The following is a 16,385-nucleotide window of genomic DNA, read 5'->3' as shown; positions in this document are numbered from 1 at the left end:
AGAATTGGAATGGCTGTGAGTGAGACAATGAGCAGGGGGAGGGCGGGTCATTGGGAAGAACCCAGCTCAGAAGGAAGCCACCGACTGGCAGCAGCACAAAACTATCAATTATGCATTTCCCCTGTTCTCAGTATTCAAAGAGCCAAAGTAGAAAATGTAGATGGTTGAGATAATCAACAGAGGATAGGAGACTGTACAAGAAGAGGAGTGAAAAAATGAGGTGGCAGGGAGTGAGACACCTCATGAGAGAACTGAAGGATAACAACAAGGCCCAGCAAGAAAATGAGGCCTTGCGGGCGTGGCGAAAGAACAGTTCCAGAGCTGTACAAGTAAGAAGTGATGGTCAGAATTTCTATTTTACAAACACTTGTGTATCGCTTAATTGCCAGGTACTGTTGCAAGTGTTTACAAATATAAATTCACTCAATACCTCATATAAACCTGAGGTAGGCATGTGTATTGCTTCCATTTTGCAGATGAGAAAACGGCCAGAGGTTGCATAAGCAGTAGACCCAGGATCTCAGCCCAGGTAGCCTGGCTCTTAAGCTTGCTAGATGCTCAGAAACCCTAGAGTTTCTAACACCAGAGCCAAACTGTGCTGGGCAGTGAAGGTGAAGGTGAGGTTTTTACCTCAGCACGTCGATCTCATCTTTCAGAGACTGAGCTTCATCTGCCAAAGTGGTCAGTTCATCATTCTGTTGCCGAAGTTCAGAGATCTCCTTTTCTAACTCTTCACAGCGTATTCGATAATCATCTTTGGCTGCTTCTAGTCTGTAACCAATACAAAATAGACCAAGAAAGCACTATTTACTGTCTCCTCATTCTCCTTAGAACAGTAAAAGAAAAATATAAAGCATGAGAATAAAGCCTTCTTGAGTATGTCTCCCATGTTAGTGGCCACAAGCTGCATTCTCAAATATTAACTGTCATAAAAATGGACTCCACCATCCCAAGTCTTGGAAACGGTGACAACTGGTTACTATTTCCCTACCAGAAGGCAAGACATCATGCAGTGTTTTTCAGAACTGCAGATACAATTTAAGGGCTTTTAAAATTATAAAATTAACACATATGGTCTGGCACAGTGGCTTACAGTAATAAACCCATTATGTTAATAAAAACAACATACTCTTTACGAAAAATAACTATTTTCTAAAACAAAAAAGTGAGAAGAGTGGCACTGTTTTACATTTTTGTGATTCTATTAACTGTTTTAATAGAAGACAGCTGGATTCTCATATTTGTTTCTATACTCATCTGTTGGTGACATGCTGTTTTTGGCTGAAGTATATGAAGAAAATCTAGCCTTGCAGATACATAGTTGGAAAACAGAGGGTCTTGCAGATTCTTCAAAATGGTCTCAGAGGACCTCCAGGAGCCTCGACCATTCTTTGAACTACTGACGTGGACCAAAGGGAATGGACTGTTTCTAAGGTTTCTAAGGAACCTAAAAAAAGTTTATTACTTTTTCCTGTTAAGGTGAAAGAAAAAAAAATCCAGAAACATTTCACTAAGGAATAACAAGAATAGTAGTTATGTTACCATACTCAGTTACTCAGTAAAGTAAAAATCTAATTGATGTTTAATTTCTCTGTTTTAACACTAAAAATCTATGGCTAGGTAAGAAACAAGTCATGATGCACTTTTTAGTAAACCGGAACAAAGTATTTTCTTCATACTCTTAAGTCTTTCAATTTTGTGCTTCTGTCTTATCTTGCAGAACATATTTTCCTTTTTCTTCTTTTTCCTTTCACCACCCAAAGGTCAAAGGGTCCTTCTTCCTTTCTTTTGGACTTTTCTTCCCACAGAAGATGTCTGGAATATTGTTCCTTTAAATCTTGCCTGTCCTTTTAAATCAGCTCACCCCTTTAAATAAGCCTATTTCTATAAACACACACACACACACATATAGATTTCTATTAAGTCTATAAATGCATCTGTCTTTTAAAAATCCCTGCCTGCAACTTTTCATGGCATCTGGCTCTTCCTGAAGATGTGCATATTTTGAAATCCCTAATCTGTGGTTTATGGTCTACTCTGACCATTACTTTTCCAAACAAAAGTCATTTCAGATTTTCAGTGAAATTTAATCTTTCTGGTGATCATGTCAACTCGCCTGCAGGCCGCTTCACAAATGTTCTTCCTCAGTCTTTCTTGAAAGTTTCCTCAGTCACCTTTGTTTCCCACAGAGGGGCAGGTGTGGGGTGCAGGGCTGGTGTCTGATTTCTTCCTGTCACTCAGTTATTCTGGCATTCTGTCTTCAAGTAATAAGGAAGGTGGCGCTCTGATAGAACATTTCCTAGATGTGAAGTAGTTTCATGTTGTATGAGGAGATTCTGAGAAGTTGTTTATTATGGAGCCTCAATGGTCTGCAGTTTCCCAGAAGTCCTAACATTATATATTATATTCTTTTTTTTTTTTTTTTTTTTGAGACAAAGTCTCATTCTGTTACCCAGGCTGGGGTGCAATGGCACGATCTCGGCTCACTGAAATCTCCACACCCCCAGTTCATGCAATTCTCATGTCAAGCCTCCCGAGTAGCTGGGATTACAGGCATCCGCTATCATGCCTGGCTAATTTTTGTATTTTTAGTAGAGATGGGGTTTCATCGTGTTAGCCAGGCTGATTTTGAATCCCTGAACTCAAGCAATCAGCCCACCTCAGCCTCCCAAAGTGCTGGGATTCCAGGCATGGGCCAATGTGCCTGGCCAATATATTCTTAACTTTAAATGACAGCTAACAAATTTTTAAAAATCAGATTTTAATGAGTTGTCTTTTACCTGAATGTTTCTTCTTGGAGCTGTTCTAATTGAGTCTGGAGCTGCAAATGCCTTCTTCCTGCTGGACTGTTAGGGTCTTCTATAGAATCAGATTGATTGAGTCTTTCCATTAATACCTGATTCTCTGCCAACAAACTACTTTTCTCTTCCTGCAATGCTGCAACCTGTTGGAATACAGGACGATGGCAGTTATTTCTTCCAATTACACTGGCATCAGCTCAATCACTTGTGAATTACCATTACAAATTAAAGCTTATATATATATTTTTTGAGGTGGAGTCTCGCTGTCGATCAGGCTGGAGTGCAGTGGCATGATCCCGGCTCACTGCAAGCTCCGCCTCCCAGGTTCATGTCATTTTCCTGCCTCAGCCTCCCTAGTAGCTGGGACTACAGGTGCCCACCACCATGCCTGGCTAATTTTTTGTTTTTAGTAGAGATGTGGTTTCACCGTGTTAGCCAGAATGGTCTTGATCTCCTGACCCCATGATCCACCCGCCTCGGCCTCCCAAAGTGCTGGGATTACAGGCGTGAACCACCGCACTGGCCATTAAAGCCTATTTTTAAAGAAGTACAATCAATCTCCACTTAAAATTTTTACATCATTTTGGAATACTGCACGTGCAGAGCAAGACATAAGAGTAACAATTCATTCCTACTTCATATTTGAAAAAACACCTCACCAGACAAGATACAGAGATGGCAAATAAGCACGCTAATAAATAATCATTAGCTATCAAGGAAAGGCAAATTAAAATCACAGTATTATATAACTACACTCCCACTAGAATAAACAAAATTAAAAAGACTGACTGTACCAGATGTTGGCAAAGAAACTTGTGGTGAGAATATAAAATGTTTCAAACACTTTGGAGAATAGTTTAGCAGTTTCTTAAATAATTAAACATGCAACGACCACATGACTGATTTAGCCATCCTACCCCTACGTATTTACTCAAGAGAAATAAAAGCATAGGCCCACACGAAGACTTAGGAAGAATGTTCATAGCAGCTTCCTTTGTGATGAAGGAAAATTGGAAACAACCCAAACATCTGCCAACAAGCAAATGGCTAAATGATTTGCGGTATATCATATAGGTTGAATATCCCAAATCTAAAAATCCAAACTCAGAAATGCTTCAAAATCTGAATGTTTCTGAGCACCTACATGACACTCAAAAGAAATGCTCATTTGAGCCATTTCAGCTTTTGGATTTTTGGATTTAGGACGCTCAACCAGTAAGTATATAATGCAAATATCCCCAAATCCAAAAATATCACGAATTTCAGATATGGAATACTCAACCTGTATAAAAGAAAACTACTCAGCAATAAAAAATAATTAACAATTTACAGCTACAATATAGATGAATCTCAAAATAATGTAAGAAGTCAGACAAAAGTCCGGGCACCATGCCTCACGCCTGTAATCCCAGTACTTTGGGAGGCCGAGGCGGGTGAATCACCTGAGGTCAGGAGTTCGAGACCAGCCTGGCCAAAATGGTGAAACCCCATCTCTGCTAAAAATACAAAAATTAGCCGGGTGTGGTGACAAATGCCTGTAGTCCCAGCTACTCAGGAGGCTGAGGCAAGAGAATCGCTTGAACCTGGGAAGCAGAGGTTGCAGTGAGCTAAGATCTTGCCATTGCACTCCAGCCTAGGGGACAAGAGCAAGACTTGGTCTCAAAAAAAAAAAAAAAAAACAAACACACAAAAAAAGAAGTCAGACCAAAAAAAGTTAATATATATAGCAGAACTCCTTTTTACACACAAACAACAGACAAAAAGAATCTAATTTTCGAAACATAAACATGGCTGGCATGGTGGCTCATGCCTGTAATCCTTGCACTTTGGGAGACTGAGGGAGGAGAATTACTTGAGCTAGGAGTTGGAGAACAGCCTGGGCAACACAGGGAGACCCTGTCTCCACAAAAAATAAAAAATTAGCTGAGTGTGGTGGTGAATGCCTGTGGTCCCCACTACTTGGGAGGTTGAGGCAGGAGGATTGCTTAAGTCCCAGAGGTCGAGGCTGCAGTGAGCCGTGATCACACCATTGCACTCCATCCTGGACGACAGAGCAAGACTCTGTTTCAAAAACAAAACAAAACAAAACAAACAAAAAAAAACAGGGCAGGTACAGTGGCTCATGCCTACAATCCAAGCACTTTGGGAGGCCAAGGTGGTACGACTGCTTGGGGCCAGGAGTTTGAGACCAGCCTGGTAGCATAACAAGATCCCATTTCTACCAAAAAAAAAAAAAAAATTTAGCCAAGCCTGGTGGTACGCGCCTGTGGCCCCAGCTGTTTGGAAGGCTAAGGTGGGAGGATCACTTGAGCCCAGGAAGTTGATTGCACCAAGCTGTAATCATGCCACTGCACTTCACCCTAAATGACAGACAGAGCATGACCCTGTCTCAAAAAACAAAATGATGAGCCAGATGTGGTGGTTCACACTTGTAATCCCAGCACTCTGGGAGGTGGAGGTGGGCAGATCACTGGAGCTCAGGAGTTCAAGACCAGCCTGGGCAATATGGCGAAACCCCAACTCTACAAAATATAAAAAAAATTAGCTGGGCGTCGTGGTGTGCGCTTGTAATCCCTGTTACTCAGGAGGCTGTGGTGGGAGGATTGCTTTAGCCCAGGAGGCGGAGGTTGCAGTGAGCCAAGATTGCACCACTTTACTCCAGCATGGATGACAGAGTGAGAACCTGTCTCAAAAAACAAAACGAAACATAAACATGATTATTTAAGAAAATAACAAAGCAAAGGGGCTTATAACGAAAAGCTAGTTTCCTATGGAGTTTTCCCACTCTCCAGTGAATAGTTTTTACTGTTCCTAATTTTACTGCTTTTGGTTGTTACTTTCCATATCTAAATAATGTTACACAATTATTTCTTGACTTCTCAACCTTAGACATTATCTAGTAACTCTCTCCTCTGACATGTTTGATTACAGCAACTTGTGCCATTCCTTCCTACCATAAATATAGTTAATCACTATTCTCACTTCCTTCACTGATCACCTCTGCAACTTTAAACTACTTATTGATATTTCACTCAGTCACCTACCCACTCACTCATTCACTCACTCACCTACTATGAGCTAGGTATGGTATCCTTGCACTTTTCTAAGTGCAAGGGATATGGAGATGAAAAAAGGGAAGTTCTTACTCATGTGTTATATATTCGAAACAAATTATAAGTAAAAACAAATCATTGCACAAGAAAGTAAATTAATAAATACATGTAAAAACTAGAAATAAAAAGTGCTATGCAGTGCTATGCAGACTGATATGGTTTGGATATTTATCCTCTCCAAATCTCATGTTGAAATGTAGTCCCGAATGTTGGAGGTCAGGCCTGGTGGGAGATGTTTGGATCACAGCACTGGATCACTAATGAATGGCTTGGTAGTGTCCTCATAAGTGAGGGAATTCTTGCAAGACCTGGTTGTTTAGAAGTGTGTGGCAACTTTCCACCCCTTGCTCCTGCTCTTGCCATGTGACACAGCTGCTTCCCCTTTGCCTTCTGCTATGACTGGAAGCTTCCTGAGGCCCTCACCAGAAGCAGATGCTAGAGCCATGCTGGAAAGCTTGCAGAACCGTGAGCCAATTAAACGTCTTTTTTCTTTATAAATTACTCAGCTTTGAGTATTTCTTTATAACTATACAAAAACAGCCTAGTACACAGAGAATTAAAATAAGAACAACAAAAAAGACTGGTTGATTATTTGGGATTACTCAACATGGAAGGCCTTCCTGAAGAGACCTACTTTAGACCTACTTCAGTGCCTGATGCATTCCAGTGCCTGACATTTTATGACAAATAAATCAGGTGATTTTTGAGCTGAGGTTGGATGACAAGGAGCAGTTAGTCATGTAATGATTGTCTCCCTGTAGTTCTAGATGTCCTACTTGGTAAGATGAAAGCCATCATTTCTGGCTGTCCCTTTCCTTCATCACTCCTGTTTTACTTTTCAAACTCTGTCACTGGCATCTTAACTTTCACAATAATGTTTCTCTATGGGACAATTCTAAATGTTGAAAACCAATAAGGTTTACATTAAAGATTACATGCTTATGACTGTGTTGCTGTTTTCTCCACAGCAAAACATGCTGTAGGGCTACCTCTTCTCTTCTCATAACTTCTCTGCAACACTATCATTCATTTTGCAATCTGTCCATACCTGGGATTGGCAAACTATGCTGGTGTAAAGGACCATATTGTAAATGTTTTAGGCAAGTACTCCACTCTGTCATTGAAGCCTGAAAGGAGCCACAGACAATACATAAAGGAGCCATGATAAAATTCTATTTGTAAAAACAGAAAGCAAGCCGTAGTTTGCCAATCCCAGTATATAAATTTTATGTTACTAAAGATACTTACATTCTGCTTATAAAAATAATATAATCTTATTATAACTCTTAGCATTTGTATATAAATTCTAAAATCTGAAATGCAATTAACAGCACTTACATTATGACTTTGTAAATATTATTTCCTAGATAACCGAACAAGTGTGATGTGATTACTTTCTTCAATATGCATCCAATGCAATGACCAACTCATATGCCTTTCAAAGCAAAATGCTTCTTCTATTACAAAGTATTATGAACTCTACATATGCATAACCTAGCTTTAACAAGTACCAAAACATGGCCAACTATGTCTCCCATGTATGTCCCCCGCTTTAGTCAAGGTAAATTCCAGACAAATAATCTTATTCTTGTCTGTTATTTGTGAAAGGTATTCTCAACTTTAATTATGTTCTTGAATTTTTTTGTTTTGACAATTCTACTTAATTTTTTTTTTTTTTCAAGACATAGTCTTGCTCTGTCACCCAGGCTGAAGTGCAGTGGCACAATCTTGCTCACTGCAACCTCTGCCTCCCAGGTTCAAGCAATTCTCCTGCCTCAGTCTCCCAGGTAGCTGGGATTACAGGCGCCCACCACCATACCCGGCTAATTTTTTGTATTTTAGTAGAGATGGGGTTTCACCATGTTGGCCAGGCTGGTCTCGAATTCTTGAGCTCAAGTGACCCCCCCCAAGCCTCCCAAAGTGCTGGGATTACAGGTGTAAGCCACTGCGCCCAGCCATTTTTTCCCTAAAAAAGAGTTGCGTTATAGTTAAGATGTACTGTATGGCAGTACACAGCACATTTGGTGGTACTTACAGTGGTATGTTTTAAAGAGGCAGTGCACAGAACAAATCTCTTACCTGCATATCCAATTCATGGCATCTTTGAGCAATTTCTTCCTTTGCTGATAAAGCTTCATTTAGTTCCTCTGTCGTTTTCTTAAGCTGGTTAGAAACAAAGAGATAAACATTTTAATATAAAGTGGTAACAATTAATAATTTGTATGTTCAACACAGAATTAAAACATTTCCCCCCTTTCTTTCTTGAAGAGGGAAGGGTACAGGAGGAAATCAAGAATCCTGTGGAAGAGTACAAAGACAGCACTTTTAAGTATAAATTAATTTCTTTTACTCTGTCTTGTCTTTTCTGTCCTTTGAATTTGGCTCATTCCCCATATCAAGTTTTTTTATGCATCTTTTTCGATCTAGTCTACCTGGTTCTTGGTAAGGATAATTCTTTAATAACTGAGAAATTTTACCTTCGTAAAATATGTATGTGCTAGAGGAATAGGGATTTTAATTGTTAAAATATGCAGCTAGAACATTTCAACACAAGTGTTTTAGTCATATTAAAACCTTATGCTAGGGGTGGGGGAAGAAGAGTCATATCAAAATCTTATGGAAGGGCAAGGGGAGGGATAGCATTAGGACAAATACCTAATGAATGCAGGCCTTAAAACCTACATGATGGGTTGATAGGTACAGCAAACCACCATGGCACATGTATACCTATGCAACAAACCTGCACATTCTGCTCAGGTATCTCAGAACTTAAAGTTAAAAAAAAAAAAAAAAAACTATCAAAAACTCTTGTGAAAAGAGTTAGAATATGATGAAAATTTGCATCTCCTGAGATTAAGAAAACAAAAACATTCCTGAAGGAAAAAATCTTATGTTAATTTGTGTAGCACCATTAAAAAATTTATTTACTATCAACATAAACCAAACATTCTTGAGTTATATCTCATTACTATATAAACTCTTTAAGTTAGCAAAAGCATGAAAAAAAATTGATTAAAAGAAAATTTTATTGTCTCTTCATTTCATGTGACAAAACCTCTGTGTAGTAGACAAAAAAAAAAAAAAAAAAAAAATTAAAGCTTGGGTGAAAATTGCAACATGTCCAAAGGTTTTTCTGCAAAACATTTAGAAACCATGGGGAGGGAGTGAAAGAAGACAAAGAAAACAAAGATTTCTATTCATGTATTGCACGAGATGTACAAAACAGCTTGAACACAGAACTTGAGAGTATAATTAACACTTCATTAAGAAGTGATATTTAGACCAGGCGCGGTGGCTCACGCCTGTAATCCCAGCACTTTGGGAGGCTGAGGCTGGTGGATCACAAGGTCAGGAGATCAAGACTATCCTGGCTAACATGGTGAAATCCCGTCTCTACTAAAAATACAAAAAAAATTAGCTGGGCATGGAGGCAGGCGCCTTTAGTCCCAGCTACTCGGGAGGCTGAGGCAGGAGAATGGTGAAAACCCAGGAGGCGAAGCTTGCAGTGAGCCGAGATCGTGCCACTGCACTCTAGCCTGGGCGACAGACTGAGGCTCTGTCTCAAAAAAAAAAAAAAGGAAGCGATATTTAAAAGTACAAAGTAACTTTTCTGTTAAAATCATAAAAATACATTGCAGGATTCCTTTAAAAATATACTAGTTCTTTAGAGCATTTAGTTATTTACTACTTCACAGAAATGAGGGGTGGGATGGAAAAGACATCTTCAACTGCCAAAAGGAAATAAAAGGTAAGTATCTTTTGCATTAGATACAAATCATAAAAATAAATTCATGTCATTTTCCAGGAATTTGACATGTCATTTTTCAAGAAAATGACAACTGTATATTTCATTTTTCTAGCAAATGACATGAATTTATTCTTATGATTCATATAATCATAAGCTGTAACATCTATTGTGTTAAATGTGGCACATTGTTATTACTAACAGAAAAATAAAAATTCATGATTAGAAAATAGGAGTCACAATAAACTAAAAAAATTAACCTATTTCAAAGTAGGTTATGCAATGGCACTTTAATTGCAAATGCATTTTATTACAAATTACAAACTTAATTATAAATGTGTAAATTCCATTAGTAAAATAGCTTATGTACTTAAAATTTTAGGTAAAATATAAAGAATTATACCAATATAATCCAAAAGCAATTTTAACCCATTCTTCTCATTAACATCTGAAGCTTATCCTTTTCAACCTTTTCATGAATAAAAACAATGTAAAATTATATACCTGGCGATCAAGGTCAACATAGGCATCGTTTCCAGCAGAGACAGGAGATTCTTTACTCATCAGCTGAAATCAAGATTTAAATGACTATAACTATAAGACAAAAATAACTATAAGACAAAAAAGACATTCTACATAAAATACTTAACATAAGAAAATTAATACCCAGCCACTATAAAAATATAAAAATCAAAATGAAAACACACATGTAAAACACTTCGCATTACATTAAAGCTTCTGAGTCTGGAACTTTTTTTGTCCCCACTCCAGAATAATGCCTTCATTTAAAATTAGAGGGCTGGGAGGCAGAGGCGGGCAGATTATGAGGTCAGGAGTTCAAGACTAGCCTGACCAACATGGTGAAACCCGTCTCTACTAAAAATACAAAAATTAGCCAAGCATGGTGGCGCCCACTTGTAATCCTAGCTACTCAGGAGGCTGAGGCAGGAGAATCACTTAAACCTGGAAGGCGGAGGTTACAGTGAGCCGAGATGGCACCATTGTACTCCAGCCTGGGTGACAGGGCAAGATTCCTCTCAAAAATAAATAAATAAATAAATAAATAAATAAATAAATAAATAAATAAATAAATAAAATTAGAGGGCTATCAGCACCATAAGACAGGGCAAGATAAAAAGAAGTAAATAAAATAATACATTGAATTAGAGATCTAAATTCTGATGCTCTTTTTCACTGCAAGCCTAGTAATAAGAATGTAGTATTACTTATTCTTATCACAAAAACAAGTCATTAAAATTAAAATGTGGCTACATACTTAAAAATAGTGGCTTCTCACTAAAAATAGCAATACTATTTATTTCTAAAGAATAAATGTGGACATCAGTATTAGCGAAAATTACTGGCTAATGTTTAATGATAACACACACACACTGACGCCCTAACCCTTAGGTTACAGAGAGAAGATCCAGAGATTTTCTGGATCTCTGGGGAGAAGGGAACAGAATTCTGGTTATGACAACTGTCAGGGAGAGACTCAAATGGTCCCAGTCTCCTGCTGTTTCCTTCTTATATTCTCTTTTAAAGACAAAAGGGAGAGGGACAATCAGTAATGTTGGGATGTATAACTGGGTGTGGTGGTACACACCCTTTGGTTCCAGCTACTCGGGAGGCTGAGGTGGATGGAATGCTTGAGCCCAGGAGTTGGAGAATACAGTGAACTGTGATCACAGCTGTGAATAGCCACTGCACTCTAGCCTGGGCGATGTACTGTTGAGATCTTTTGATTCCAGCAACAGCTCTCAATAAAAATCTAGGTATCCTACTTTGAGCACAACCATCTCTCATTCTAGGCCTCTCGTTATATTTTATCTGTTCCTCAACATCAGTAAGACTTCTGGGCCCCATCCTTCTGTACTTTCTCCTTGTCTTTCAGTCTTAGCCCACCGTTTCACTTTCTTCCTCACTTAGCTCAGACTTGATAGTGAATGCAGTTGATTTCTTCTGCTAACATTGTCTACCTCCCTACTTTTGATTCCTAGGTTCATCACTTGTTTAATGAATTATTTTCTCTAGATTTCATGACTTTCTATGACTTTTGTCAATATTCTCTACTCTCCTCCGACCTCATTTTTTCTGTCAAAATCTCAATCCAAGATTAATCCAGCTACAACTGCCTATATGCTACCTACACCCTGACTGCTAAAGCCACCTCACGGTATAGATGGGGAACTGGTTCTAGGACTCAGGCATATATCAACATGCACACACACTCAAGTCCCACAGGCAGCCCTGCAGAACTTCCCTATGTGAAAAGTTGGTCTCTGTACATGTGAGTTTCACATCCTGCAAAGACAGTATATTCCATCTGTGTGTGGTTGTAAAAAAAAAAAACCAAACTGCGCAAAAGTAGACCTGTGCAATCCAAACCTGCATAAAATAAACCCGTGCTGTTTAAGGGTCAACTGTATTGAGAGGGTAAAAAAATTTTAAAACCACAAAACTGGTGTCATTATTAGTAAAGTTCTCAATCTCGACTGGGCCTTCAATGCTACTCAAAAAGCAAAGCTGTTTTCCCCAGCCAGCAGCCTCATTTTCATCAGAGATTATTCCACACTGTTCCTGCTTCTCAAACCTCACCAACTCACCCACACTCATCATCAGACTATCTTGCCTTCAGATAAGAATTTCCAATACCCTAATTTACAAATTTAGTGACAGGCATGCCCACCCCTTCCTTTCTTCATTTCTGTTACAACACAAGGGCTCTTCTTTTCACCCAAGGCTAATCTCCAACTGTGCTTTCAACTCCATCTCTTCCAGCATCTCCTATGAGCCTTATGCTTTATGAGGCAAGAGACCATGTCTATCTTTTTCATGGTTGTATCCGTAGTGCTGACTACAGTGCTTGGTACATACTGGGTACTCAGTAAGTATTTGCTAAATGAATATGCAAATAATAGACATATTAAAACTCTAATTGGGATTCTATTTTACATACAACTTTATATCGTGTTCTGGTCATTTGACATTTAAAATTTTTTCCTTCTGTCCTAAGATACCCTTTTACACATTTTTATCAACTATGTAATATTCCATCATATGGATGTACCACAATTGAAACACTAGCTTACCAATGGATATACATTGTTTTCACATTTCTGTTAATATAGAATAGTTTGATAAACATTGTTGTGTCCAGTCTTGGTCTGAGTTTTTAAATAATTCCTTGCTATAGGTTCATAGAAAGTCACTTGGTCACAGATTTAATTTTAAAAAATTCCTAGTTATAGATATACCAACTGTTATTATAGAAAAAATTTAAAATATAGAAAAGGGTAAAGAAAATTCGGGATAGGTTCATAGAAAGAAAGTCACTTGGTCACAGATTTAATTTTAAAAACATTCCTGGTTATACATATATCACCTGTTATTACAGAAACATTTAAAAATATAGAAAAGGGTAAAGAAAATTCAGCTATTTGGAGAGTTAACATTAAGTAAGTTTATCTGTTTTCCCCTCATCTTAATGTTTAACAGAAATGGGATCATATTGTTCATGTGCTTTCTATCTACCTTTTTAAACCTAGTACGAGTTCTCTCTTATGTCATTAAACATTTTTCAAAGATATGCTTCAATATCTATGCCAGTATATTGGTATGCCATAATTTATTTATCCATTGTCCCACCGCTGGATAGTTATTTCTAATGCTTTAGTACTAGTAAATAATACTGAAGCACACTATATTGAGGGGATACAGCACAATGGTTGTAGGTATGGGCTCTGCACTCAGACTGCTTAGACCTGAGGGCTATCTCGGTCACTACTTCCTGTGTGAACCTGAGCAAGTTATTCAAACTCTCTCAGTTTCTTTTTATAAAATGAAGACAACAATATACACCTCACAGGATTGTAGTGAATTTTCCTTTATACTGTGATAAATATACATAACAAAAATTGCCATTTTAATCATTTTAAGTATAAATCTGGAGGCATTAATTGCAAGTGTACAGAAATTTAAATGAGCTAACAAATGGAAACTGCTTAGTCACAGCCCAATCTAGTATATAGTAGATGCTAGATAAATGCTTGTTATGACCACTATTATGTATCTTTGTATTTTACTTTTTCTTTCTGAGATGGAGTCTCGCACTATCACCCAGGCTGGAGTGCAGTGGTGCAATCTCGGCTAACTACAACCTCCACCTCCTGGGTTCAAGCCATTCTCCAGCCTCCTGAGTAGCTGGGATTACAGGTATGTGCCACCACACCCGGCTAATATTTGTATTTTGAGTAGAGACGGAGTTTCACTATGTTGGCCAGGGTGATCTTGAACTCCTGACCTCGTGATCCGCCCGCCTTGACCTCCCAAAGTGTTGGGATTACAGGTGTGAGCCACAGCACCTGTGGGGACTTTACTTTTTTTTTTTTTTTTTTTTAGGATAAATTCCTAAAAGTGGAATTACAGGATCAATTACAGGTAAGGCAGAATGGTTGGCGGTCCTCTTATTCTTTTCCCTGCTCTTGCTTAGTAACAGAAGCCTGGAATTTTGGTTGGATCCATGACTATCTAGAATAAGGACCCCATTTCCCAGACTCCCCCATGTGGCTAGGTGGGTAATATCTGGCTAACAGGAGTGAGAATTCCTGCAAATTTACTTGCAGGAGGTGGATAAACCTTTCCTCAATCCTTTCTGCTGGCTGGAAATATAAACGTGAAAGCCAGCACTGAACCACTAGCTGGGAATCACGTATTAAGAACGGCACAGCAGGAGGGCGGAGCAAGATGGCCGAATAGGAACAGCTCCAGTCTCCAACTCCCAGCGCGAGTGACACAGAAGACCGGTGATTTTTGCATTTTCAACTAAGGTACTGGGGTCATCTCACTAGGGAGTGCTGGACAATCGGTGCGGGTCAGCTGCTGCAGCCCGACCAGCGAGAGCTGAAGCAGGGTGCGGCATCGCCTCACCTGGGAAGTGCAAAGGGGGAAGGGAATCCCTTTTCCTAGCCAGGGGAACTGACACACACAACACCTGGAAAATCGGGTAACTCCCACCCCAATACTGCGCTTTAAGCAAACGGGCACACCAGGAGAATATATCCCACACCTGGCCGGGAGGGTCCCACGCCCACGGAGCCTCCCTCATTGCTAACACAGCAGTCTGTGATCTAACCACAAGGCAGCAGCGAGGCTCGGGGAGGGGCGCCCGCCATTGCTGAGGCTTTAGTAGGTAAACAAAGCCGCTGGGAAGCTTGAACTGGGTGGAGCTCACAGCAGCTCAAGGAAACCTGCCTGTCTCTGTAGACTCCACCTCTGGGGACAGGGCACAGCTAAACAACAACAACAAAAAAGCAGCAGAACCTCTGCAGACGCAAACGACTCTGTCTGACAGCTTTGAAGACAGCAGTGGATCTCCCAACATGGAGGTTGAGATCTGAGAAGGGACAGACTGCCTGCTCAAGTGGGTCCCTGACCCCTGAGTAGCCTAACTGGGAGACATCTCCCACTAGGGGCAGTCTGACACCCCACACCTCACAGGGTGGAGTACACCCCTGAGAGGAAGCTTCCAAAGCAAGAATCAGACAGGTACACTCGCTGTTCAGCAATATTCTATCTTCTGCAGCCTCTGCTGCTGATACCCAGGTACACAGGGTCTGGAGTGGACCTCAAGCAATCTCCAACAGACCTACAGCTGAGGGTCCTGACTGTTAGAAGGAAAACTATCAAACAGGAAGGACACCTATACCAAAACCCCATCAGTACGTCACCATCATCAAAGACCAGAGACAGATAAAACCACAAAGATGGGGAAAAAGCAGGGCAGAAAAGCTGGAAATTCAAAAAATAAGAGCGCATCTCCCCCTGCAAAGGAGCGCAGCCCATCGCCAGCAACGGATCAAAGCTGGTCAGAGAATGACGTTGACGAGATGAGAGAAGAAGGCTTCAGTCCATCAAACTTCTCAGGGCTAAAGGAGGAATTATGTACCCAGCACAAAGAAACTAAAAATCTTGAAAAAAGAGTGGAAGAATTGAAAGCTAGACTAATTAATGCAGAGAAGGTCAAAAACGAAATGACAGAGATGAAAACCATGACAGGAGGAATACGTGACAAATGCACAAGCTTCAGTAACCGACTTGATCAACTGGAAGAAAGACTATCAGCAATTGAGGATCAAATGAATGAAATGAAGTGAGAAGAGAAACCAAAAGAAAAAAGAAGAAAAAGAAATGAACAAAGCCTGCAAGAAGTATGGGATTATGTAAAAAGACCAAATCTACGTCTGATTGGGGTGCCTGAAAGTGAGGGGGAAAATGGAACCAAGTTGGAAAACACTCTTTAGGATATCATCCAGGAGAACTTCCTCAACCTAGTAGGGCAGGCCAACATTCAAATTCAGGAAATACAGAGAACGCCACAAAGATACTCCTCCAGAAGAGCAACTCCAAGACACATAATTGCCAGATTCACCAAAGTTGAAATGAAGGAAAAAATCTTAAGGGCAGCCAGAGAGAAAGGTCGGGTTCCCAACAAAGGGAAGCCCATCAGACTAACAGCAGATCTCTCGGCAGAAACTCTACAAGCCAGAAGAGAGTGGGGGCCAATATTCAACGTTCTTAAAGAAAAGAATTTTAAACCCAGAATTTCATATCCAGCCAAACTAAGTTTCATCAGTGAAGGAGAAATAAAATCCTTTACAGATAAGCAAATGCTTAGAGATTTTGTCACCACCAGGCCTGCCTTACAAGAGACCCTGAAGGAAGCCC

General features: G+C 39.7%; 1 protein-coding gene across 5 annotated transcripts in view; it reads right to left on the bottom strand.

The window, feature by feature from the left end:
- HOOK3 (hook microtubule tethering protein 3) overlaps positions 1-16,385 on the bottom strand; it is a 165,070-nt gene that overhangs the window by 88,542 nt on the left and 60,143 nt on the right. For all 5 annotated transcript variants that reach the window (XM_026453993.2, XM_026453990.2, XM_026453992.2 and 2 more), the window contains 4 exons: positions 10,164-10,226; positions 7,994-8,077; positions 2,781-2,944; positions 631-771 (listed from right to left, as the gene is read on the bottom strand). In XM_026453993.2, coding sequence (XP_026309778.1) covers positions 631-771; positions 2,781-2,944; positions 7,994-8,077; positions 10,164-10,226 — 452 coding nt within the window. The remainder of the gene's footprint in view (positions 1-630; positions 772-2,780; positions 2,945-7,993; positions 8,078-10,163; positions 10,227-16,385) is intronic.

The sequence above is a fragment of the Piliocolobus tephrosceles genome, chromosome 7 (assembly GCF_002776525.5).
Source record: "Piliocolobus tephrosceles isolate RC106 chromosome 7, ASM277652v3, whole genome shotgun sequence".
NCBI classification, from domain to species: domain Eukaryota; kingdom Metazoa; phylum Chordata; class Mammalia; order Primates; family Cercopithecidae; genus Piliocolobus; species Piliocolobus tephrosceles.
The sequence above is the reverse complement of the archived record's forward strand: the minus strand, read 5'-3'. Positions and strand labels throughout refer to the sequence as shown.